We start from the raw sequence: 23,482 nt of genomic DNA, 5'->3' as shown, positions 1-23,482 counted from the left end.
CATTACCAAATTAGGCAGCTACGCTCAACGTTGAAGTTAACGTACGAATGTCGCTGTGCTTGGGTTCTTGAGTACCAATCCGAAAAGACCGTCTTCTTATTACATAGCACTATTCGATCGTGTATTCTACGGTCGACGCCATCTGCTCCTTCCTGATTCTCCCCCTATCGAGCCACAGCGCAAACAGGACACCTTTCCATACGCCGTCAATCAATGGTAGCTTGTCCAGCCTCGTAACTTCGTGCGACAATTTTGGTTTCCACATATCGACGACGAGGGCGAAGCGATGTTGTTGCTTCGAATCGGCAGTGAACGCGTCCTGGGCGATGCGCTGTTGGTTTGCAAGTATGTAGTCTTGAGCCAGCAAGTCGATATACTGTAAGTCGCGCGGCGAGGGGGACCCTGCGATACCGCGTCAGATACTATTGACTGGGGATCCGAAGAGGAGAGGCTTACCAGCTACATCTGGTGGTAGACATACCTTGCGGTGCTCCGCGCGCCAATGTTTCTTCTGGCATTCGGCAGAGCAATACCAGGCGCCTCTGCAAATGCACGACCGAATCGTCTGATGCACGGCCGAGTCCTTCAGAGCGAGACACTGTTGTAAATCATCAATACAGAAGTATCCATCCGTCGAGAGGTCAGCTACTTACATGTTGGTATGAGCAGCGACTCTTCCGCAGTCTCCAATCTTCGCGGGCGCGCTGATGGACCGTAATCCGAGTGTCGTAGCTCGCCATAAGAAGGTTCATCTCGGGGCTTTGCCGCGTGAATAAGCGCAACTTCTTCCTGCTACCAGCCTCGATGCGATGGAAGGCATGCAGCACACGCCAGCACATGAAAGCCGCCTGCAGCGCTCGACACGGCGCCGCGACAATCTCAGGATGGCCCGCCGATATTGTGCGCAAGATGACGTCGAGAACACCGTCGTTAAGAGACCACTCGATCGGCCTGTAGTCGACAGTGTGCTCCCAGAGATACAACAGGTAGGTGAAGGCCGCTCCGAGGGCTCGCCAGTCGCACTTGGCTTGATGCGTCTGCATGGTGCTTAAAACGGTCTTGACCGAACCCCTCGAGCAGACTCTTGGTGTGAGATTAGGGATGTCCCTAAGGAGCCCAATGCCGAGTTGGTAGACGTATGCTGTCGTCTCGCTGTCCTCCGTATTCGCCACCACAGCGGCATGGTCTGCAATGGTACGACAGAGGCCGCGCGAGTCGCCATGTAGACGTTCTTGCACGATGTGGCCGATCCGGTGAGATATCCTTGCGTCGGGCTCGGGATACCGTACACCGCAGAAGGCGAATGTGTGTACGAGTTGGACGGAAAGCCATACGAGCGTCGGGTTCGGCTGCTTGGAATATCGGGCGAGGTTGACCCACAAGTCGACGGCGTACAGGATGACGGGTGTCGAGCAGATGTAGGCCATCATGCTGTCGAAGCTGTCGTACATATACCATGTGCCCATACCTTGCAGGACTGTGATGATGGTATTGCAGTACAACAAGTCGTTCGGACTGTCCGTGAGCGGGACTAGGTGTCCGTTCATGGGATGCAGGAGCTCAAGCCAGGCTAAGATGGCAGGGACATAAGAGAATATATGCCGCCACAGCTTTGCCGTGTTATCGTCGCAGACGAACTCCCGCAAGTTGATGCAGAGGGTCCCGAACTGTCCAAGGGACGCCCACGCCCCAGTGATGGAAGGATCGTCCGGGTGTAGAAGGGGGTCACCGCTCTGTCGCGCAGCGGGAGGCCTCTCGATCTCGCGAAAAGGTGGTTACGACGGAACAGAGCGTCAAGCTGGACCATCGTTTCAGTAGCCTTCCTGCGATTGTCCGCTGTCTGCTGGTCGGGCAGAGAGAGGACATGCAGTTGCTCTATGAGGATCTGGAACTGGCTCTGAGTATAGGAGAGATTGATACGTGTACTGGGCATGATTTCGACGTCGAATGTGGAGGGAAGCAAGAGGTGGAAATTTGCGACTCATCGGAGCGAGGGGACAAGGCGGCGACATGGCACGTGCCTGCCAAAGTGCATTGCGCATGTTTCGACGCGTCGCTTGAGGAAACATGTAGGAACGCGACAAGCTACATAGTACGTGACCGCGCATGAAGCCGACCCGTAATTTCCGCTTTCTCATCGAGAACATGAGTACGTGCTCAGCGCCTTATGTTTCCCACCACTGTTCCTCTCCATTCAGAACAAAGACGACTTCGGATGCAGTGACGAAACTCCTTCAGCTTAGCCCTCGCTTGACCCAATCACATACTCCATACCACGGGACCCCACCAGCGCCTGAACGCGCTCCTGCCTGGCCTTCCTTCGATCTATCCAGCAGGCGTAGACAGCCCCCGAAGTCTCACTGTCGGTGGCAGACCCCTCGACCTTCCATACCTTGTGCGAAATAACCGGTGGCCGCAGGTCGATGACCACGGAGAAGCAATATTTGCATTCGAGGTCGGTCTTGGCTACGTCCGTACCCGCCTTGCGCACGTCCGCGTCGATGGACGATCTGTTTTCGTCCACGTATGTTTGCGCAAGCAGCGCAATGTAGTGCTGATCGCGCGGTGAGAGTGATCCTGCGAGGGCGGGTCAGAGTTAGATAGCAATGCGCCGCGTAATAGAAGCTCACTGATATCTGGTGGCAGACACTCCTCGCAGTGACCCGCCGCCCAATGCTTCGTTTGACACGCAACAGAGCAGTACCAAGCGTCTCCGCAGGCACACGCTCGCATCCCTTGCTTCGCCGACAAATCCGCCGGTCTGGGACACTGTCAGGCATCGTTAGGACACACATGATGTTTTCTAGGAAATTGAACATGCCTGATCGTTCGAGCACAGGCTCTTCCGAGCTTTCCATTCCTCGCGAGCCCGCCGATGTACGGCGATCCGAGCGTCGTATGCTGCCAAGATAGCGGCCGATATGGGTTTGTCCTGGGCCATAACACGCAAAAGCGGCAGTCTGGAAGCAACGGCCCGATGGAAGGCGTGCAGTGCGCGCCAACAGACGAAGGCATCTCGAATCGAGTGACCCGCTAATCGCAGCGCGCGCTCGATGTGTGAAGGCGCGTCTACAATGTGGCGCAGGAATGCATCGAAAAATCCGTCGTTGAAGGACCAGGCTATGATTCTGTTGTCGCCCGTATGGCTCCAGAGATCTGCTAAATATACGATGCCAGACCCGCTCGCTCTCCAAACATGCTCGTCGGACTGTTCTTTGATGGTTCGCACCAAGGACCGTACAACCTCTCTCGGGCACACCATCGGCTGTAGTCCAGGATAATCCAGAAAGCTCTCACAGAGTATATAGATGTCGCCAGTGCGGTAATTGTAGGGTCGGGCTTTGTCGCTGCGTGGCATGTTGTCGGCGGTCGAGACCAACGCGGCGTAGCGGGCGATGGTACGGTAGAGACCACGGACATCGAGATCGACCCTTGTCTGCAACGTGTGAGCGAAGAGATTGGGCATGAGTCGCGCGTCGCCCTCCGACGGCAGGATTCCTTCGAATGCGAATTGAAAGGAAGTCTCGAGTGAGTACAGCACGGTCGCATCTTCCGGACCAAAATGGCGAGTGTAGCGGAAAATGTTGACCCAGAAATCGACCACGAGGAGAAGAGTAGGGGTGGCAAGAAGATATTCTCGCATCTCGTCAGCACCGCCGAAGAGCGCAGGAGTGCACACGCCCTTCAGAGCGACTATGACGGAGCTGCAGAGCACAGCGTGATCCTGGGTGTCGGCGGCTGGAAGCACGTTTCCATTCATCGGGTGAAGAAATGTGATCCAGTCTAGGACTCTGGGGACGTGGGTACCGAGATGCTGCCACGCCTTGGCCGTATACTGATCGCTCTCAACAATCTCGCGTAGGTTTATGCAGGCGATACCGAACTGTCCTAGCGAAGTCATGGCCGCGGAGATGACGGGGCATTCTGGTAGTAGGACGGCGTCGCCCTTGTTTCGCGTAGGAGGCGCGCCCTCAATCTCGCGCAGTGGGCGTCCGATGCGGAAAAGCCTGTCCATCTCGATTAATGTCGCTCTTCGACGGCTACGGTCCCATTGCTGGTCCGGCATTGAGAGGTTCAGGAGCTGTTCTATGAGGGCGCCAAGCCGCCCCTGACTCCAGGATGAGATTGGCGGGGGAGTGAATCCAGGTAAGGCGGTATCGTCAGGCATGGTCGGAGGAAAGAGCGAGAATTTGCGAGCCGTAAGCGCGTATGCCAGAGCGGAGGCAAGGCGGCGATGCAGCACGTGCTCTTCGGGAGCTTGAAGTTGTATTGGATCGAGGGCTTCGATGGCGATGTTGCGCACTCTCCGACGACGATGAGCAGAGCATTTCCGGCTTGTCTGTAACGAGGACTGGCGCTTTTAGAGACGAGATGAGGGTAGGTTGAAAGCCGTTTCGCGTCGCGTGCGTGAGTGCGTCTGAAGCCGGGCCGTAGCACCCGTTTCCGCCATCTCACCGCGAATGGCGTCGTGCTCGAAATCTGGCTTTCCCACTCACGGGCACCTCTTCGTCATTCGCGGCGTGCTCCGCTTGCAGTCCTTTTGGATCTGACGGCCTCACCACCAGCCATGACTTTCGAGGATGTTACGCTCAATGATGGGTACAAGGTCCGTGGCGTTCAGGAAACTGTAACCCCCGGTCCCCAACTTACGAGACGTAATGCAGATGCCCGCCATAGCCTACGGGACAGGCTCCAAGTGGAAGGGAAAGAGCGTCGTCGAGTACGTGCAGACCGCGATCGACGTGGGCTTCAGCCACCTTGACACGGCGCAATGTGCGTAATCCTGCTTCCTCGAACCAAGCTCACCTTATCGCTGACACATGCATCCCCATCACCTCAGTCTACCAGACGGAAGAGGACGTGGGGCAAGCTATTCGCGAGTCTGGTCTAGCGCGGGACGAGTTCTTCGTCACGACGAAGTACTCCGGGGGTGTGCCGGTTCAGGTCGCGTTCAAGGCCAGCTTGCAAAAGGTACGCATGTCTGGTGAACTCCCTATGCACAACATACTGACGCGATGCACGCACAGCTCGGATTGAAGCACGTCGACCTATACCTCATTCACAACCCGCGCATCATTGGTGACAAGCTCCTACCCCGCGTATGGCAGCAGCTCGAGAAATTCAGATGGGATGGGACGGCAAGGCACGTCTGTGACCCTTCCCTTATCCCCCACACTCCTGACCCCTCCATCCTCATCCAGATCCATCGGCGTCAGCAACTTCGAGGTCGAGCACTTCAAGACCATCTTCTCCGTCGCACGAATCATCCCCGCCGTCAACCAGGTGCGCGACCCTTATTCCACCCCATCTTCTCTATATTGTACCTCTCTTCACCCCGTCCCCTTCTTCCCCTCCTCACTCAAAGCCCCTTGCTTACTCTCTACTTACACCCAGATCCACCTCCACCCCTACAACTACGCCGAGTCGAAGCCTGTGCTCGACTTTTGCGCGCAGCACAAGATTGTCGTGGAGGCGTATAGCAGTCTCGAGTGAGTCTTTCTCTCCATGAGTGTTGCCCTCAATATTTCCTGCCCGTTATATATCCCCCTCTCCTCCCCCTCGCGAAAAGTGCACATACTAACAGGCGCCCATAGCCCCATAACCAAGTACCCGGGCGGCCCCGTCGACGCGCCGCTCGCAGCCGCAGCCGCAAAGCGCAATGCGACGCCGGTGCAAGCTCTCTTCCTCTGGGTCCGCGCGAAGGGCGTCGTCATCGTCACGTACGTTTGTGTTCCTCGCATATGCTACAGTGCTTCACTCACCGCTGCATAGGACGAGCTCGACTCGTAGCCATATGGAAGAGTATCTGGCTATCAGCGAGTTGGGTAAGCCTACGCACCTCTCAATTGGACCGCGCATATACTCACTACCACTCAGAACCCCTCACCGCAGAAGAAGTCGCCGCCATCGACGAGGCTGGTGGCAAGGGGCCGCCCGCCCTCACCTGGAGCAAGCGCGTTCGGGCACAGTTCACGATGCGGAATGCTATTGCTGCTGTTGTGTTGGTGCTCATGTTCCTGCAGCTGTTCTTCAGGATGTCCTTCTTGCAAGGTACGCTGACGTAATCTTTCACTTCTTTCCGGAGTGCTTATGATGTCGCAGTCCTGTAGACCGATAGTTCATGCCCTGTGCACCCTAACTGACTGACATGGGCTTTTATAACGAAATACACTTTGGACTTGGACTTTTGTATGTATGCCCCTCAGGTCCCTTTGCTTTGTTTCTCTTTTGTTTTTAGCTCACGTCTGCATTGTGTAGTATCGTAATCGTATCGGATCGGATCGTATAGGTATGCTGGGTCATGAAGTATAGAAATGCCGGGTCATCACAAGTCATGAACTAGATCGTAACGTTGCACTCGAAGCTGTCCTCCAACCCCACCTCGCCCTCCTCCCTCTCCAACCCATACCACTGCGGCAATGAGCTCCAGACCTCTTCCCTCGCGTCCTCAATGGACTTGCCCAGCTCGCGCCGACACTCGCCGCAGATGCGGAGCGCCTTCGGCCCATCACCCTGCCCGTCCTCAAAATCCGTCCTGTCCATCATCTCTTTCGCATGCAGCAGCGTAAAGAGCGGGTCCCCATCGCGGCCAGACGCGATCCCACCAACCGAGCGCAGGATGTTGAGCGTGATGAAGTAGAACGACTCCTGGCACGGCGACGGCGCCGTGTGCTGCAGCGCCATGTAGAAGCACCGCTGGCTCGGGGCGCGGTCTTGCAGCTCTCTGGTGATGAACGTCGAGATGTAGCGCTGGCCGTTCTCCCGCCCGCGCAACACGCGCACGAGCAGCTCGCGCGGAAGCGACTGCACCTCGTGCGGGCCGTGGCCCATGGCGCGGTGCGCGGGCTCGTCCGAGTAGGGCCCGTGCGGGACGATCGCGCCGGCGAGGACGCGGCTGGGCCCGTAGCGCGAGAGGTCGTACATGGCGGAGGGGAGGAGCTCGGGGAGGTCGAGCTCGAGGGCGGCAAAGATGACGGAGACGGGGTGCGGGGCGAAGTCGCGCGGGCAGTAGCGGGGGCCGGATTCGGAGGGCAACGTGGCTTCGGCTTCGCGGCGATCCCAGCCTTCGAGGGTGTTGGGCCAGTCGAGGGCGAGTCGCTGAGCACAGATCCCTTGTAGCGTAGTGGAGAAGTATTTGCCGGAGAGGCGTAGCGTGGAAGCCAAGGCCGGGAACTGCAGAGCGCGAGGAGAAGGAAAGTAGCTAGCCGCACCGATCAGTATCGCGCAAAGACGGCCAGGACCTATGCTACTCACAGGCCATCATACAGCGACGCAAGCCAGTAGAAGACGTCCTTCGGAGAATCGAAGAGCTCGATCCATTGGCAGCCATCGTAGAGTTGTTCTTGCGGCGGTGTCGGCAGCGTGAACAGACCCTGGAAAACCTCAGAATGCCGAGCGAGTTGCCCTCGATGGACCTTGAAGAGCGCGTTGCCAGCGACGAGTATGATGTTGCCGTCAGAAAAGTAGAGCGAGGCTCGCGTGAGCGCCGAGAACGGAACGCCAGAGCTCGTGTGCTGGACCTGGGAGGCCGGCGGGATAGAGTGGTTCAACATAGTAAGGAATGTGCGGGTGAATAGAAATGAGCGACTAGGATAGTTGGCTGGTATACAGCAAGGCGGGATGGCGATGGTGGAGGAAGGAAGCAAGAAGATGTGAAGATTCGGTCGGGATTTGGTTTTGGGGATATCACCGGCGGGGATTTCCCCAATTGCCTAATTGGCACTTTGCTCCCGACCATCATGTCGCCGCTTCCCACCCTTCACACAGGCTTGCTTCCGGCGCCCATCTAACTCTCGAACCAGCGTGCTTTCTGGCCAATACAAGCAGACAAGAGGCCTATGGAATATTTTGTGGCCAGCGGCGTTTGCCGTCCAGCGCGGTGATCAGTTCACACGAAGGCCAACTTCGATCTGCATGCCAGCGCTTCGAAGGTTGATACAGATGACGACCTGGATCGAGATAGCCTGAGTCACAATAACGCAGGACAAAGGCCCGGCTCATGAATGGACGACTCTATATCGCAACACAGCTGTGGCCATGCCGCAGCGCCGTCCGAGCAGCGTGTGTCACGGCTAACATTCATGTGGGATTGTTGTTCCTCTATATAAAAGCACGCTGCATATATAAGCGGGTACGCCCTTTGCTCTTCCCCCCTCTCTCTCCCCACATTACCTGGTCTCTCATTCACCATGTTTCTATTCGGTGTCTGCGACACGCAGATTGAAGACGACAAAGGCGTAGCTTCGACAATGCGGCGCAACTTCACCTTCGCATGTCAACGGCCTGTCAATGACCTCAGTGCCTTTCAGCAAGAGCCAATGCTCGCTCAGTCTGTCCTCACCATGACGCCGCAGCCACCGAAGCACTCGGCATACGTTGCGGTCCAAGCGAGCAGCATCGATACCCTTCCCGCAGAGATCCTTGCGGATGTCTTCGCATTATGTATCGCCGATCTTCCGACTGACCACAATTTCCTCGATACCAGTCTCTGCCCCTGGACGCTTGGTCAGGTCTGTCACCGCTGGCGCGTTATCGTCGCTCGCCATTCGTCCCACCTTTGGAGGATTCTCCGTGTCCGCCTTCGATGCGCTCGTTTCGACTCCCCGTTTGTCGCCTGGCAACACCAGCTCTTCCGAAAGGCGCTGTCCCACAGTCACGACCATCCTCTCGACCTCGATCTGGACGCTACGACCTGCCATGCCCAGGTATACGCTAATGCGTTGCAAGCTTTGCAAGCCCAGGCGCCCCGGTGGCGGAATATCACTATCGTCCTACCCCGATGGTGCGGCTCGTGGCACGTAGTCCATGGCAACTTTCCCCAGTTGGAGTTCTTTGGCATAGAAGGATCGAGGGACGTATTGACACACGGCGACGGTTGCATCAATCTGTGCAACGCCCCAAAACTGAGGGGGTTGCGTATAGGGCGGCTACCGTCGGATCTGAGCATCTGCGTGCCGTGGCAGCAGCTGAAGGTCTTGCACGATGCCGACGCCTATGCTTCGTATGGCACGCTTCTGCAGCAACTTTCTCATTGTCGCAACCTGGAGGAGTTCAAATTCTACACGGAGTACTCCATACTGGATCAGCCCGGGGACGAGCTGCCAACGGAGAAGATTACTCTTTGCCACCTTCGGAGCCTCGAAATAGTCACGGCGCCAGCCGACGAGTACCCCTGTGGCCTCTTGCACTCCTTGACCACACCATCCCTCAAGGAACTGTCCACGACCATATCCGACCAGGAACAGCTTCTTGAGTTCACCATCTTCTCCAGCGCCCTCCTCTGGCGTTCCAGCGCGCCGCTGACCAAGCTCGTCCTCAACGCAGAGGGCTACGTGGAGATCAACGATGCTTTCGGCCTTCTGTTCAAGTTCGCGCCCCATCTAACGACCCTCGACATCACGGGGGACTTCGTGAGGTGTTTCTTCGACTTGCTCTTGGAGCGGGAGGAAGGGGACGACCGCAAGTTCAAGTACATACCGCATCTTACGGACCTCAAGCTTCACGCTACGGACGCCAGCGATGTTCGGGGCATGCGGCAGGTCTTGAAGACCAGATTCCTGCAGTCGGGCGAGGGGGCGCACGAACCAGCGTGTTGCCGAAGGATGGAGGTTTGGATGGTCGCTGTCACGACAGACTGTGCTATCAGTAATGACCGGGAATATCTTGTCCTCTCTTGTGAAGTTGGGGGAACGTGTTGAATGTGGAATGAATCAACCGTTACATTACTTATCATAGACCTAATTACTGCATCGTACACTTACAGTACTACCGAAGATAATCCAGTAGACTACCATATCCTTTTGCGTCTCTCGACTACCCCGCGCAGCTGAGACATAATCCTCCAGCACGCCCCCGCGTAGTAATTTCCGGATGCAGCCAGCCAAGTGACAATGTGGAGGCCTACTAAGGCCACGTCGAGGAACGATTGACGCACGTCTTGTCTCGCCAGGTTCAGTGGAAGATGATATGGCAAACTGGTATTGCTCTTGACCAAAGCAAATATCACAGCCCAGGACAGTCAAAGTTCGAAGAGTGAGCGAATGATACACAAAAGTCAATAAAGTAAGTAGGAAATCGCTGGTGAATGGAAGCAAATAAGAAGTTGACTACAATGGCTAGATCGATACACCTGCAAATATACAAGATTGAGCGCGCGACTTTGACTCAACGAAGAAGTGCCGCCACAGCTATAGCAAGTCCTCGACATCTGTGGTCACAGCTCGCATGTGTCCGGTTCGCGTGTGGCGTGGCCGTAGCGCTAGAGGTCGAATCCAGAGCCTGATGTGCCCGGAGCGAGTCGAGGTGAGGATGCAGCGGGGGATGAAGGAGATGTGTCCCAGGAGGTCGCCCTCGAGATGTTTCACCTGCGTGAAGGGTGAGGACTATTACACAGTCCACCGGCATCGACGGATAACCTACCAGAACAGGCTGCACGACGGCGACGTCGTTTCTCGCTGGCGCTGGATGGTATCGAGGGGACGGGCTGCCGTCGACTCCTGTGGAGCCAAGTGATGGTAAATATAGAGCGGACTTGTCTCGCCGTAAGCCTAAAGACACGGTAGAGGACATTGACATTCGTTGATGATGTGTCGCCTGAAACTTCGGTCGATGTAGCGCGCCACTCGAGAAATCCCACTAAGACAACGTGAGTAGAGCACAGTATAACGACAGCAAGCCGCCTTATACCAGTATCAATTTGTTGTCTTCTCCAACCGAACCAAAGCGGTACGTTCGCCCATCGCAGCGCAGCTCATCAAAAGCAACGGCAGAGACAAAGGAGGAATGGCCTTGGCAGCGTGCTATTACGCGCTGCTCCCATGGGGAAAAGATAGTCAACAGATCATCTTGACCACCTGTCTGCACGCCAGAGGTCAGAAAGAACTTATATTCTGGTACAGAGTACTCACAATGATGAACCGGCCGTCTGGAGACCAGGCTACGGAAGTTAATGCGCCAAAGTAGGAAGCATAGCAATCAACTAATTGCTCCGAGATCGCGTCGATAATCCGCAAGCAGCCATCCTCCGAGACTACCGCAACGTACTTGACGTCCGGCGCGAAGACGAAGTCGACGACTGCTCGCCGTGAAACTCGCCAGTGGCTGACCGGGTTCTTCGCGGCCTTCTCCTTCTCCTTTTCCTTGTCTAGCCTCGGTGTCGCCGCGGCAGGGCTTGCAGACACCGGGTGCCAAGGCGGCATGGAGACGAATATGTCGCCCATGGGGTCCCAGGAGCCGCCGCTGCTCGAGCTTCCATCGGAAGGTGGTGGGGAAACGCGCCGTGCGGGGTCCTGCGGCGAGAAGCTGCCATCCTCGCGCTCCTTGTCGTACACGATGATGGTGCCATCGGCATGCGAGACGAGAAATAGGGTGGGGGAGGAGGGCACCCAACGGACTGCCGTGCACGGCGAGTTGGTGATGAACCCCTGGGAAGTGTAAGCCGGGGCGGCGGAGAGCGAGGTAGCGAGCACGCACCCCCTTGTTGAGTCGCGCATAGCGGGATGTAATGGGATCTGCGGGCGTCTATCAGTGAAGCGCGGCGACGTAAAGAGAAGAGTACACACCCAGCCAGACGAGATCCCCGGTGTTGAAGCCAATGACGATATCGAGGTGTTCTGGGGACGCTGTGAACGCGTTCACATCATGGCAGGTAGGGTATGCGGAGAAGGTGATCTTCGCTAAGGGTTCCTGCGCCAGCACTTGAGCATGAGGTGATGCTGGAGCTGCGGGGCACGCACCTTGGACTTCGCCCCCGCCTCCAGCCAGACGAATGTCTTCGAGTGGTTGTAGAACAGGAAAGTTACTTCCCCTTGCTTCGACTGCAAGGCCTTCGTCAAGCTCTCGGCACCCTGCATACGGGTGACGAAGGTGCTCGACGTGGTGCGCATGTTGTGCTTTGGTCGAGATGCCTGCTTCTTCTTCGATGTGGTGCGCCCAGGGGAGAATAGGTGTCGAGGTTCATGGGAGGTGATGTTGGGACTGCCAGCGACAGCGTCCGGGGGCGAGCTCGAAGGTTCATCGTCGGTGTCGCTGCTCGATAAGCTGACCCCGTCTTCGCGAGGGCTTGTTGACGGATAGTCTGCTCTCTTCGCATCCTTCTTCGAGTTGCCTAGTAGCTGTGCAAACGGTGCTGCGCCCTGCTTTGCGCCCGGGAAGCGCACGACGATCGAGCGAACCTTCGTAGGATATGTCGCTGGGGGTTGGTTGGCGATGATAGCAGGCTTGTGGTCCTCTGTGACGGTATATACGCCTTCCGGGGCCACGAACGTCGAGTCGTTTTCCATGGACGAACTTGAGAAGCACGCCGGCGGCGGCAGCGGAGGCGCTCAGCTGACGATGATCACGGATCTCAACATCTCCTCCTTTCCATCACGCGTCCGCTACTCCGTCAATAAAGTCTCGTTACTCTCCGCCACAGATGCCCGGATCTTCACAGCGATGTTTTCTCCTAAACCACGACCACGGGTGGCTCGCCTGCACCTGAGGAGGCCGCGGGTGAAGCAGCAGCGACGTTATGCCAGCGGCGGCGCCGTCGAGCAGCCACCACCTGCCAGCGGTCAACTGCCTTCTGTGGCGACATCATCGCTGTTACGCACGACGAGGGACGCTGCATTGAGGTCCAGAGGCCTCATTTGGCGCGATGAACTCGAGCAGGACGCGGTCGGCGGGCGCGAGACGCGTAAGATGAACGTCTACCAGGCTGTCCGAGACGCGATGAGGTGCGCCACCGAGTTGTACGATGCAGAGAGGTGCTTATGACGCCTACCCAGTGTCGCGCTGACCAAGGATGACACCGCTGTAGGTGAGCTGGCCGGTTCTCACACATGTTCTTCTCGCTGAACGCGCGCAGTCTTTGGCGAGGACGTCGCGTTCGGTGGCGTCTTTCGCTGCACCATGGGGCTCGCCGAGGAGTTCGGTGGGTGCTCGCCATCGTCGCCCATCCCTTGCTCATCGTTCCAGGCCGCGAACGCGTCTTCAACACCCCCCTCACCGAACAGGTGCGCTCTACCTCCTCCCCTCCGTCTCCCGCTCATCTCCGCTCAGGGCATAGCGGGCTTCGGGATCGGCATGGCCGCCATGGGCCACACCGCCATCGCCGAGATCCAGTTCGCCGACTACATCTTCCCCGCCTTCGACCAGATCGTCAACGAGGCCGCCAAGCTGCGCTACCGCTCGGGCGGCCAGTACGACTGTGGGCGCCTCACCATCCGCACGCCCTCCATGTCCGTCGGCCACGGCGGCCTCTATCACTCGCAGTCCCCAGAGGGCTTCTTCATGGGCGCAGCAGGTCTCAAGGTACGCTGTGTTCTCCGCCTGCGTCGGGCGTAGCATACCTATCACGTCGCGCAGATCGTCATACCCCGGTCGCCCATTCAAGCCAAGGGACTGCTGCTCGGATCTGTTCGCGACCCCAACCCCGTTGTATTTATGGAACCCAAGATCCTCTACCGCTCAGCCGTGGAGCACGTCCCCATCGACGACTACGAGCTCCCTCTCGGCGTCGCCGAAGTCTTGCACCAGGGCACTGACCTCACGCTGCTCAGCTGGGGGACGCCACTGTACCACTGCGAGACCGCGCTGCACATGCTCCAGCACCCACCACCCGAACTCGCGCCTCACGTCCCGCAACGCCTTCGTGGCGCCAAGATCGAGCTCATTGACTTGCGGACGATCTTGCCCTGGGACGTTCAGACTGTCGTTGACAGCGTGAACAAGACCGGGCGGCTAGTCATCGTGCATGAGGCCGGCGCCACTGGAGGTGTCAGCTCTGACATCGGTGCCGAGGTACAGAAACGGTGTTTCCTCAAGCTCGAGGCACCCGTCAGGAGGGTGACAGGATGGGAGCGAGTGTCCCTCTACCCGATCTGCGCATTCGTCGCTGACAATCCCGCAGTACACCTGTACCTCTGCAGTACGAGAAGTTCCACATCCCGGACGCACTTCGCATCCTGGACACAATCGTTGACACGCTGTCTTACTAGACCCTGCATCTCTCTGTTTATTCGCCGCATTGGCACGCAACATCTGTATGTACAACAACCGCATTGCAATGGAACGATAAGCATTTCGAAGGACGTCTTCGCGTACGAGTGATAGCGTGCATACGAGGGACTTGCGTGCAAGATCTCTCCCTCCCGCGCCCGCGGTCGAGGAAGCCGCCTGTGGGTACGTGTATGTGGTAGATCGTGTGCATGGAATATTCCCTCTGATTGTTGACCTCCCTCGCCATCCTTTACCAGGCCTTAGCCGCGGAGTTCGACGGACCACCTAACGAGCATCCCAGCGCGTAGCAGGGCCGCCTCCCACGCCAGCATCACCCGCCGCTCCCTCCAGCAATCAACTCCGTATCGGGCGACGTACGAGGAGCGCATGGTCGCGTCCGAGTGCAGGCGCTCGCGAAGCTCCAGCAGGTCCGCCGCGTAATTGACGGAGATGTTGTGCACGGCAAGGATGGTCTTGCGCGGTTGGTCCAGTCCGTCGGGAGATGCCAGGGTATCTGGGGCTGCCGATTCGTCTGGAGCTGCGAGGGCGTCCGCGCGAGCGAGCAGGTCCAGGGTCCCGTGCAGAGTCGCGAAGAGAGGCGTGGTCTGAGGTTCGGTGCGGATACAGGCGGCTTTGTGGCGATGGGGACAGAAAGGCAAGGCGGCCAGGATCCAGGGCGTACTCCAGGCGGAGATACTCCCGGAGACGGCGGTGAACTCGACGGCGCAGGCGTAGTGGGCCCGCAGGAAGGCAGCCAAGCGCGGTTCGGCTAGGCTCGGTGCGACGTTGTCCAGCACGAGCGTGGGGCGTTCGATTTTTCCTGGCTGAGGGTGATCGCTATTTCCCGCTTCTTCGCGATCTGCAGAAGCACATAATAAGTGCAATGAGCACTTCAATTTACAGATACCGTCGGGTGGCGGGGTGCCTTACCTATGAGGGTGAGAAGCGACTGGGTGTATGCGCGTCAATGGACGAACCGGGTCCTCCGAAATCGCACACACGCACCTTCAGCGGCTTCATCGCGATCCCGCGCTGGATTTTCCGAGACCAGCCCGGGTCAACGCGCAGTGCAATTATCCAGCCATCTACGCGGAGTCCGCTGAGAAGGTCGACGAGGTCCTCGGGATGCCGGAGTTCGATTTTTCCAGAGGAGATGTCGGCGAGGAGAACGTGTAAATCAAGAGTAATTGTCTTGCTGTGGGAGAGGACTGCGGCTCGGGCGGCGCGGCTGTAGTGTGGAGGCCAGGCGACGCGGGTGGGCACGATGAGGAGCATGAGGGCGCGCATACATGGAGAAAGGTCGGCGAGAGTGAGAGCAGAGCGTTTAGATTTCCTGCTTGGTCGAGAAAGGAATTTGATACAGGCAAAGACGAGGAGAACAGCGAGACAAGAAGCGAGCTTGGCGTACTGGCGATTTCTTTCCAGTACAAGTTGGGCTTGTGATTTCAGTATTTCGCCCTTCTCCATAGCAGCGTGAAGTGCATGAGAAGTCAGTGCAGCGCTGAGAGATCTGAAGTCGAGGTAAAGTGAGGGGTTCATTGTGCTGCACGAAATGGAGCTTTAGAAACTGAACGTAGACGGGAGGAGGAGGTACGACTCGAGGAGAACACGAACCGTCACGCGCGTCACAATTGATCGCGGCGGAAGTAAATTGGTCTCGTGACCGCGACTGCTCCTTGTCCACCTCGTCTTCCCCGTCGCCACAATCGAGTTGTCGAGGCTCACTTACATCTGGACATTGACTTCTATGATATCTGACGAGAAGACCTGCTAGTCAGCCGCTGCGCGTGAAGTCCGCTCTATAAACGCCCTTTACTAGAATCAGGCGCCCACGCACGACCTAGACACGTTGAGCTTGATCGATATCCTTCCTCCTTCCCGCCACCATGGATATCCAGATCAAAGGCCTGCCGCCAAACCTCAACGAGTACGATGTCATCAAACTCGTCGCGAAAGTCCTCCACTCGGAGGCGTTTATGCCTGCCGAGGATGACTCTGGAGATGAGGACCTCCCGACACAGTCTCCCACCGACAACAGAGTGAACTTCAGGGTGAAGCTCAATCGTAGCATGCAAGGTACTGATTCTATGAGCCGGCTTTGACCGAATATCTAACCCATCTGTAGGCAGTGCACGAAACGATGGATCAGGCATCCTAACCGTTCCCACTGACAAGATAGGGAGGAGATTCCTAGCTCACGTCAAGGGCAATCCTATCAAAATCGACAAACGAAAGATAAACTTTTGGAAGCGTAGCCCCGCTCCTTCAGGTATCGCTAGCCTGCTGGGCAAGACGCCCTTCATGGACCCGGAGATCGAGGAAACCCACGAACGTATCGTTGAGAGCCTGAACACTAGCTTGCGCGTCGATCTTGTGCAATTTGGGGTGCTTTTCCGCCCGACGTATGTCTACCCGGTCTCGCGCGAGTTCTCTGTGGAGTGGTCAAAACAGTACACGACTGAAGGTGTTGCATGGTTGAAATTTGAATACGACCACAAACTCATCCGCATCACCGTAAGTAGCGACTTGCTTTGCGACCGACAATGCCTGCTCAATATCTGTAGCTGGGAGACGCCACGACCGAGATGACAGGATCTAGTATCGCTATCAGCTTCATCAACATCATTCGCATGGCGCTAGGCTACCAGGGAAAGCCCCGTACGTCCTTCGCTATATGTGGCGGCAGTTATAGTGACCTGTAATCTCATAGATGTCGTCTTCGAGTTGCTCACGCCACCCGTGCTGGAGCAGATCCAGTTCCATCGGCACCCCGATGATGACCGTAAATCTAAGTTACGCATCGGACATCTCAACGGCGCACACCTGGCCGTATCGCCATACGCATGGCAGCTCCGCATCGAGCTGACCGACAAGGACTATACAGACCTCGGTCTCGCCTTTTGCGACCTCTGTAAGAAGGCGGGCATCGACAATCTGCTGGTACAGATGAAGACCGTAGGGCCCAATAGGCAGGTGAAGTGGCACCAGATCGATGCCAACGGGCACAAGTTCTTCGAGAGGAAGCGCATCGAGCGCCTCACTCGTGACTTCGCCAAGTTCCCGTGGCCCGTGGCCTTCCAGCTCGAGGCGCTCCTGCGGAACGGGCGCATCACCACCGGCGAGATCGAGAGCAGCCTGAACGCGATACGCGCCCTGTGCGAGACGTACCCGGAGCACGACTGCGCGCGCGTCGGCGATCTGCTGCGCAAGTTCAACTTCGAGCTGGGCAAGAGGCCGGCGACTGAGAGTCCCAGGGCCTGCTTCGATCGCATCATGAAGCTGTTCGAGTTTGCTGAGCTGCATATTACGCCAGGGTACTTTCAATGCTGCCATATCATCTTTACGCCGACGCGGACGGTGCTCGAGGGGCCGTATCCTGTTCAAAGCAATCGTATCATTCGAAGGTATCCCGGCTACGAGCATCATTTCATTCGGGTTGAGTGAGTGCTACGCTTGCTTCTCATTCCTCATGCTGACCTCTTTTATAGATTCCGAGACGAGGACAGATTAGCATACCGCTGGGACCGCACCGTCGACGGCTCCCAATTCGTGCGCGAGCGTGTCGGTGGCATCCTCGCCAACGGCTTCAAGCTCGGCGGCCGCTCCTTCGTCTTCCTCGCCTACAGCACCTCCGCCCTCCGCGAGCACTCCGTCTGGTACCTCAACGAGTTCTACCACGAGGAGCTGGGGTACTGGATCACCGCGGACTACATCCGCGACTCCATCGGGCACTTCCCGGAGGACTCGAAGCTGGTGCGCCAGCCGTCGAAGTACGCGGCGCGGCTGGCGCAGGCGTTCACGGCGACGGAGCCGTCGGTGAAGATTAGAAGGGATGAGTGGGAGGAGATGGAGGATTTGAGCCCCCCGCCGCCGCCTGGGAAGAGGGTGTCGCCGTACTTGTTTACGGATGGGGTGGGGACGATTTCGCGCTCGCTGGGAGATCGTATCTGGGGTAAGCTCATCAGCGAGCGGGGCGGGGATCTCACCAAGCGGTTGCGGCCGGACGCTGTGGGTCCATATCCGGGCGCGTATGCGCACACACTTACTGATACGACTTCTATACCTAGTACCAGATACGCTTCCTGGGATATAAGGGTATGGTCGCTGTCGACGAGGAGATGGACAAGGACAACACGGGCATTCACATGCGCCTCCGGCCCTCGATGCGCAAGTTCGACAGCAAGGAGGAAGACATGTGGGAAGCCGACATCGAGATCGCCCGCCATTTCGCCTACCCAAACAACATGTTCACGAACAAGTAAGCCCGGCACAGGCCCGCCAAACCTTGCACCCAACTCACGACCTACCCCGCAGAGCCCTGGTGACCGTGCTCGAAAACCTCGGCGTCGGGTGCGACCAGTTCGAGAAGCTGCAGCAGAGTGCGGTCGCCAGCGTCGAGCGCATCCACGACGACATCGACGCCTGGCGCGACGTCCTGCGCTCCAACAATCTCTGCCGCACCTTCCGCCTCGCGCACATCCTCGACAACTTCGTCGCCATGGGCCTCGAGATGAAGGGCACGCCCAGCAGGCCACGCCGCGCTCCTCTGCCCGGCTTCGACAGCCCGTTCTTCAAGAAGATACGGGAGGTGGCGAGGATGGCGATATTGCGGGATATCAAGCACGATGCGCGGTTCGGGATCCCGGACAGCTACAAGCTAGTTGGGATTGCCGATGAGGGGCCGGCGTATATCAAGGCGGGCAAGGAGAACGTGTACTGCCTGGGGGATAGGGAGATCTATGGTGGGTTAGAGCGATTTCATGTGTGCGGTGATTGACCTCTGCCGGAAGCTTGTGTGCAGCGAACGGAGGGTGAGGACCCCGTATGGCTGGAAGGGAACTGTATCATCTCTCGCAGTCCTGTCACGCACGTAGGAGATGGTAAGAGGCAGCATGGCTATGAGGACTGCCTGGCTGACCTTGATCGAAGTACAGCGAGTGCATGCCATCGGCAGGCCTCCTGCAGACATGCTATCCTCCTTTGGAAAGCTGAAGAACCTGGTAGTGCTCCCGTCCGTAGGTGTGTGACTCTCGCAAGCCATCGTTCGTCGTGCTAACTGATTGTGAGGTGACCGCTCTCTATGCTCCATGCTCAGTGGAGGAGATCTCGACGGGTGAGGATACATCGCGCAAATAACTCGAGTTTATGCTGAATTCTATTGCAGCGATTTGTACGACATCATCATGTGTGAAGACCTTCTGTACTCTCAGCAAGAGAAGCCTCTCGATTTCGACCCCGGCGAGACCTTCCAGCTCAACCGACCAGCAACCGTCGACGACATTTGCAACTTCATCGTCGAGTACATCAACTCGGACGTCGTGGTATGCATTTTCTTCCTCTCATCCCGGTATATGCCTTACCCTCTCCTCCGTAGGGCCTGTTGTCTGATCGCCTACTGGTCATCGCTGATCAGTCCAAGGTCAGTGAAAAGGACGAAGTTCATTTCCCGTACTGACGGCCTTTCAGAACGGTATCTTCGACGAGGACTGCGTCAAGATCGCCAAACTTTGTTCACAGGTCAGGTCGTTGCAGTGAGCCACGCCTGTATTCTGATGGCCCCTAGGCGGTCGATTACCCGAAGCAAGGCATACCGGTGGATCTAGAGAATGGCAACTTGCCGCGTCCGCTGATGAGGCAAAAGGTGATTACGCTGCACAGCTTGGGCAGAATAGGAATGAAATACCTCGACAGCCCGATTGGCACGCCGCCGAAGTCATTCGTCCGCGGGACAACGACTACTACCGCTCCGACAAGGCGCTCGGACGACTGTACCGCAACATCCAGATTCGCGAGGTGGAAGCTCTCTCCGAGGAAGAGGCAGCGTCCACGACCGGCGTCAACGCCATCACGAAGGCGATCGAGCGTCGCGCGGAGGACTACCTGGACGACTCGCTGCCCTTCGAGAACGACCTCGTGCAGCTTTTCAAGCGGTACGCCGAGGAGCTGCGCTACATCTGCACGACGCACACGGTCTCGAACACGCCCGGCGTCGAGCTCATCGAGGAGGAGGTCGTGGTCGGGACCATCCTCGCCAAGTGCTCGCAGACTAGGTGGCGCAGGGATAGGATTAGCAGGATGACCCAGCACATGAGCCAGTTGGTCGTCACCGTCGAACATGGCCTTCGCCGAGGCGATCCCCGGGACCATACCGCCCAGCTTCATACGCTAAACCGCGCCATCCAGGCCTGGAAGCTCAGTGTTGCGCATTACGAAGATTGGGGTGCGAAGAGCTTCGGCCTCGTCGTTCTTGCTTATATCTTCGACTGCTTGAAAATCCTGGAGGCGGGACGGGAAGCGGAGCTCCCGTGATTTTTGCAATAGCTACTTCGTATATCTGCCCACTCTTGTCCGTCTCACAACCTGTAACAGTGCGTATAGTGATACACAAGCTAATAATGCGATTAGTCCTCCGAGAGATCGATAACCTCCGCCGCCCGCGCTCTTGCTTTGCCCTTGCGCTTCCCCTTCGTCGCCGTCGGCCTACCAGTTTTACAGTCTCTGCGAGGAATCATGAAGTGCAGACGAAGACCTCGCATGGATGCGTCAACGTGCAACCTGTAATCATCGCCTTCTACCGGCGTGGGCTTGTTGTGTCTTTGTGGAATATGAGTACGCAGGCATGACAAGACGGAATGCAATTTGCTCACATGTGCAAGAAGTGATGCTTGACCACGCTCAAGGACATGCGCTCGCGGCAGTGCACACAAGCGTAGTCCAACGGCGCGTCAGTCCTGGCCTCGATGTCGTTGCGGCTGCGACAGTGGGCCTCCGCGCGCTTGGCGAGTCGGATATCTTCCTCGTCGCGCAAGTGGATCCAGCTGGGGTCATCCTCCCCTCGGTTCAGGTGACCGAGGTAGTGCACAATCTGGGTGGCCATTGGCATCAGCAACATCTACCACCTGCCATGAGCGAGAACGCCATACCGCCCGCCGCCACCCAAACACCTCGCGCTCCTTGCCCCCCGTCTGCCCCTCACACGTCGCACAAGCCAGCCACGCACCCTCCTCGTCCATGTCGCCCTGGTCCACGATCCGCGCGTCGCACCCGCACGCCCTGATGACCGCCCCCGCCGCCCGCGCGACCGCCCCATCCCACTCGAACCGCGCGCCGTCGTGGTTCCACGGCAGCGCGTCGAGCCGCTTCCACAGCCACGCCTCCTCGCCCGCGAGGTTCCGAAAGCCGAGGCGCGCCGCGCGCGCGCAGGCGTGCGCCAGCACGCGCGGGAAGTTCACGGGCTCGCTGCAGCCCGCGCAGCGGAAGAACACGCGGGCGAAGCGGAGCGAGTACAGCTCGTCGTCCGCCTCGTCCTCAAGGTGGCGGTGCGAGGCGGGGAGCAGGGCGACGAGCTCGCGGCCTTTGAGGGTGCGCCACTCCTCGCAGAGGGCGTCGAGGGCGGAGGGGGAGAGAGAGGACTTGAGGCGCGTCAGGTCGGGCTCGACGTCGGTCACGTAGGACCTGACCTCGGCGAACATCATGCGGTGGATGCTCGGGAGGGTGATGATGTCGAGGGCGCTCGGGTAGATTTGGTCGGCGTCGTCGATAGCCGAGGGGACTGGTTTTGAGGATACATATGCCTTCAATGCGTCAATCACGATTTGCATCCTGTCTTTGAGGAGTTTCTTGCGTTTCTTCTCGAGCATGTCGTCGCGGATGTCGTGAAGGAGTTTGGAAAGAGGGCGGGAGATCTGTTTCCATGCTGAGAAGGGGTTGGCAGTGAGCGACGATGACAAGTGAACTGTTTGCGTACAGCTGTCCGTGATCTCGTCGAACGACTTGACCAGCGGGTGGTCTTCCAGTAGCTTGGATTGGACGGAGTGTATCCAGTCAATCTCTTCGGAGAACCCCAGAGCGCGTAAGCGTGTCTCGATCCTAAGCCATGGTTACTTCGGTATGAAAGCATCAGTAGATATCCGACTCACTGCGCAAGGCGCGCTTTCAGAAACCTCTTCTCCTCTTCTCTCTGCCTTCGTGGTAGAACGACATGAACATAGTTCTCGCACTTTCTTGCATGCTGCAATTCTCGTGAGCATTTGACTTGGCCAGTTATGGAGGTTTTCCTAGGCGTACCATCTCGGCAGCCATCTGCCTCTCGAGAAGCGAAGACTGAACCGCCTTGACGGCGTCGGTGTCTGCCTGATCGACACCCTTGAACACCTCAATTTGTGCTTTGACGTCTGTAAGGTTGTAGACCCTCCGGTCTGATGATTGTGAACCGAATGCTGGGACCGTTATGAAGGCCAGAACGTACAGTGAGCATACGCATGGATATGTAGATGTAGACGGCACTGTTCTGCCGGCTGCTTGATAGCCCTTACGATGCCCGCTTCGTCAAAGAACCTATCAACAGAGATGGATGAGGTCGATATATAGCTTCTGTCACCGTAAATCACGCCACAAACCTTTGTCCCAGGCAGCGGTCGCACGTGCGCACGCTGAAAGGCCAAAGTGCGCAGGTCGAGGGTTGACTGCAGTACTGTTGTACGCGTAAGCACTTGCGTAGGCCTAACCCGTGAGCTTGACGACTTACGGAACATGTGTTACCCAATAGCACCTCAATCCATTGAGGCTCGTTCAGGTTGTCCGGCTTAGGGGGGAAGTCGTGGTCTGCGGCAATGCACTTCCTCCACACAGAGCGAGAGTTTCTCGTAATCAGGATTGCCCGCAGCGCCTTGGAGGTGTAGGAAACATGCAACAAAGACTGAGGGTCTAAATGACCGAAGATCTGAAATATGACGCGTTCAGCTCCTTCCAGTTATGTGACGACCGTCGAGCCTACCTCGTATAGTACATCCAGAGGCATCTCAACGAGGAGCTTCAACTTGCCATTAGCAACCACGCGCGCCTTTGTCGGTGGGCCGACAGCTGCCGTCGTCGGCTGTCGTTGAGCGAGACACTTCCGTGACTTCTTTTTGGGAGGCATATATTGCGTAGAGAAGCGGCAAGATTATATAGATTATACGCGAGTCGTGCGCGAGCCTTCTTCCGTGATATGAAGGTCGTGGTTGAGAACAAGGCGTGAGTCACGCGCGCTCGTCACACCACGTGACGGTCCCGACACCGGTCACGCGCAAGTTGAACAACGATAACTCATGTATCGCTTTCTCTCGCTGCCTAATGGCGAGTGACGCTCAAGGGAGCCTCAGAGATTGCGAGGGAGGAGAAAGCGGAGCGAGAAACACTGACTAACACACGAGATTAGGGCTGTTTTCACGGGAAGCGTATGGGAAAATGACGGCAATTACCGTCAACCGCCGCGTGACGTCACATGCTGCAGCGGGGCAGCGGGGCGCGCTGGCCCTTCGCTGCTGCGTGCTGTGAGTTTTGGCCTCATTAGGTGTTTCAAAAGACTTGTACTTTCTGGTCCAATAAAGCGACCTAGGTACCCAATATTCTTCAGCCGCCCCGTCCTCTTGTAGTCTTCGACAACGCATTCCCGTCTTAGGGAATGACAGCGCTAGCGCCATCAAGAATGACCCATTTCCCCGCGACGCTCGAGTGTCCG

The 23,482-nt window shown here is 57.5% G+C and overlaps 9 protein-coding genes across 9 annotated transcripts; 4 read left to right on the top strand and 5 right to left on the bottom strand.

Annotated features, from left to right (window-relative positions):
* Nucleotides 1-109: 109 nt before the first annotated feature.
* Nucleotides 110-4,168, bottom strand: SCHCODRAFT_02596029 (uncharacterized protein; the record flags this gene model as incomplete). The annotated part of the gene is made up of 8 exons (XM_003035694.1): nt 110-331; nt 482-598; nt 654-1,760; nt 1,805-1,925; nt 2,268-2,577; nt 2,631-2,761; nt 2,794-2,932; nt 3,031-4,168. 8 exons carry the CDS (start codon nt 4,166-4,168, stop codon nt 110-112), a joined length of 3,285 nt encoding a protein of 1,094 aa, XP_003035740.1.
* Nucleotides 4,169-4,310: 142 nt separating this feature from the next.
* SCHCODRAFT_01266479 (Aldo/keto reductase) lies at nt 4,311-6,225 on the top strand. The gene is made up of 11 exons (XM_050341348.1): nt 4,311-4,377; nt 4,435-4,606; nt 4,665-4,773; nt 4,841-4,971; nt 5,028-5,143; nt 5,202-5,283; nt 5,395-5,489; nt 5,595-5,720; nt 5,773-5,825; nt 5,878-6,051; nt 6,103-6,225. The coding sequence occupies exons 2-11, from the start codon at nt 4,568-4,570 to the stop codon at nt 6,108-6,110; spliced, it is 933 nt and encodes a 310-aa protein (XP_050203077.1). The 5' UTR covers nt 4,311-4,377; nt 4,435-4,567; the 3' UTR covers nt 6,111-6,225.
* A 114-nt stretch (nt 6,226-6,339) lies between these two features.
* On the bottom strand, nt 6,340-7,553 carry SCHCODRAFT_02563016 (uncharacterized protein; the record flags this gene model as incomplete). Its single annotated transcript, XM_003035695.1, has 2 exons — nt 6,340-7,201; nt 7,255-7,553. The coding sequence occupies 2 exons, from the start codon at nt 7,551-7,553 to the stop codon at nt 6,340-6,342; spliced, it is 1,161 nt and encodes a 386-aa protein (XP_003035741.1).
* A 636-nt stretch (nt 7,554-8,189) lies between these two features.
* Nucleotides 8,190-9,792, top strand: SCHCODRAFT_02743365 (uncharacterized protein; the record flags this gene model as incomplete). Its single annotated transcript, XM_003034863.3, has 1 exon — nt 8,190-9,792. The coding sequence occupies one exon, from the start codon at nt 8,190-8,192 to the stop codon at nt 9,696-9,698; it is 1,509 nt and encodes a 502-aa protein (XP_003034909.1). The 3' UTR covers nt 9,699-9,792.
* A 164-nt stretch (nt 9,793-9,956) lies between these two features.
* Nucleotides 9,957-12,316, bottom strand: SCHCODRAFT_02683286 (WD40 repeat-like protein). Its single transcript, XM_050346752.1, has 7 exons — nt 11,736-12,316; nt 11,562-11,685; nt 11,473-11,510; nt 10,908-11,423; nt 10,687-10,857; nt 10,420-10,635; nt 9,957-10,364 (listed from the first exon to the last, which is right to left on the bottom strand). The coding sequence occupies exons 1-7, from the start codon at nt 12,279-12,281 to the stop codon at nt 10,188-10,190; spliced, it is 1,788 nt and encodes a 595-aa protein (XP_050203076.1). The 5' UTR covers nt 12,282-12,316; the 3' UTR covers nt 9,957-10,187.
* Nucleotides 12,317-12,354: 38 nt separating this feature from the next.
* On the top strand, nt 12,355-14,072 carry SCHCODRAFT_02607837 (thiamine diphosphate-binding protein). The gene is made up of 7 exons (XM_003034864.2): nt 12,355-12,716; nt 12,768-12,799; nt 12,848-12,913; nt 12,958-12,995; nt 13,042-13,293; nt 13,348-13,841; nt 13,892-14,072. Exons 1-7 carry the CDS (start codon nt 12,682-12,684, stop codon nt 13,977-13,979), a joined length of 1,005 nt encoding a protein of 334 aa, XP_003034910.1. The 5' UTR covers nt 12,355-12,681; the 3' UTR covers nt 13,980-14,072.
* Nucleotides 14,029-15,519, bottom strand: SCHCODRAFT_01117694 (uncharacterized protein; the record flags this gene model as incomplete). Its single annotated transcript, XM_003035697.3, has 3 exons — nt 14,029-14,839; nt 14,911-14,929; nt 14,986-15,519. The coding sequence occupies 3 exons, from the start codon at nt 15,517-15,519 to the stop codon at nt 14,241-14,243; spliced, it is 1,152 nt and encodes a 383-aa protein (XP_003035743.1). The 3' UTR covers nt 14,029-14,240.
* Nucleotides 15,520-15,866: 347 nt separating this feature from the next.
* SCHCODRAFT_02483397 (RdRP-domain-containing protein) lies at nt 15,867-20,289 on the top strand (the record flags this gene model as incomplete). The annotated part of the gene is made up of 15 exons (XM_050342825.1): nt 15,867-16,056; nt 16,106-16,494; nt 16,545-16,638; nt 16,691-17,420; nt 17,469-17,988; nt 18,048-18,238; nt 18,295-18,722; nt 18,771-18,860; nt 18,910-18,999; nt 19,048-19,093; nt 19,145-19,301; nt 19,355-19,399; nt 19,447-19,497; nt 19,544-19,621; nt 19,672-20,289. The coding sequence occupies 15 exons, from the start codon at nt 15,867-15,869 to the stop codon at nt 20,287-20,289; spliced, it is 3,717 nt and encodes a 1,238-aa protein (XP_050203075.1).
* A 92-nt stretch (nt 20,290-20,381) lies between these two features.
* SCHCODRAFT_02562999 (uncharacterized protein) lies at nt 20,382-22,985 on the bottom strand (the record flags this gene model as incomplete). The annotated part of the gene is made up of 10 exons (XM_003035698.3): nt 22,757-22,985; nt 22,508-22,702; nt 22,380-22,453; nt 22,229-22,317; nt 22,048-22,178; nt 21,900-21,991; nt 21,728-21,849; nt 20,904-21,676; nt 20,628-20,845; nt 20,382-20,574 (listed from the first exon to the last, which is right to left on the bottom strand). The coding sequence occupies exons 1-10, from the start codon at nt 22,898-22,900 to the stop codon at nt 20,382-20,384; spliced, it is 2,031 nt and encodes a 676-aa protein (XP_003035744.1). The 5' UTR covers nt 22,901-22,985.
* Nucleotides 22,986-23,482: the final 497 nt, after the last annotated feature.

The sequence above is a fragment of the Schizophyllum commune genome (genome assembly GCF_000143185.2).
Source record: "Schizophyllum commune H4-8 unplaced genomic scaffold SCHCOscaffold_1, whole genome shotgun sequence".
NCBI classification, from domain to species: domain Eukaryota; kingdom Fungi; phylum Basidiomycota; class Agaricomycetes; order Agaricales; family Schizophyllaceae; genus Schizophyllum; species Schizophyllum commune.
Note: the sequence above shows the minus strand (reverse complement) of the source record. Positions and strands in the feature narration are given on the sequence as shown.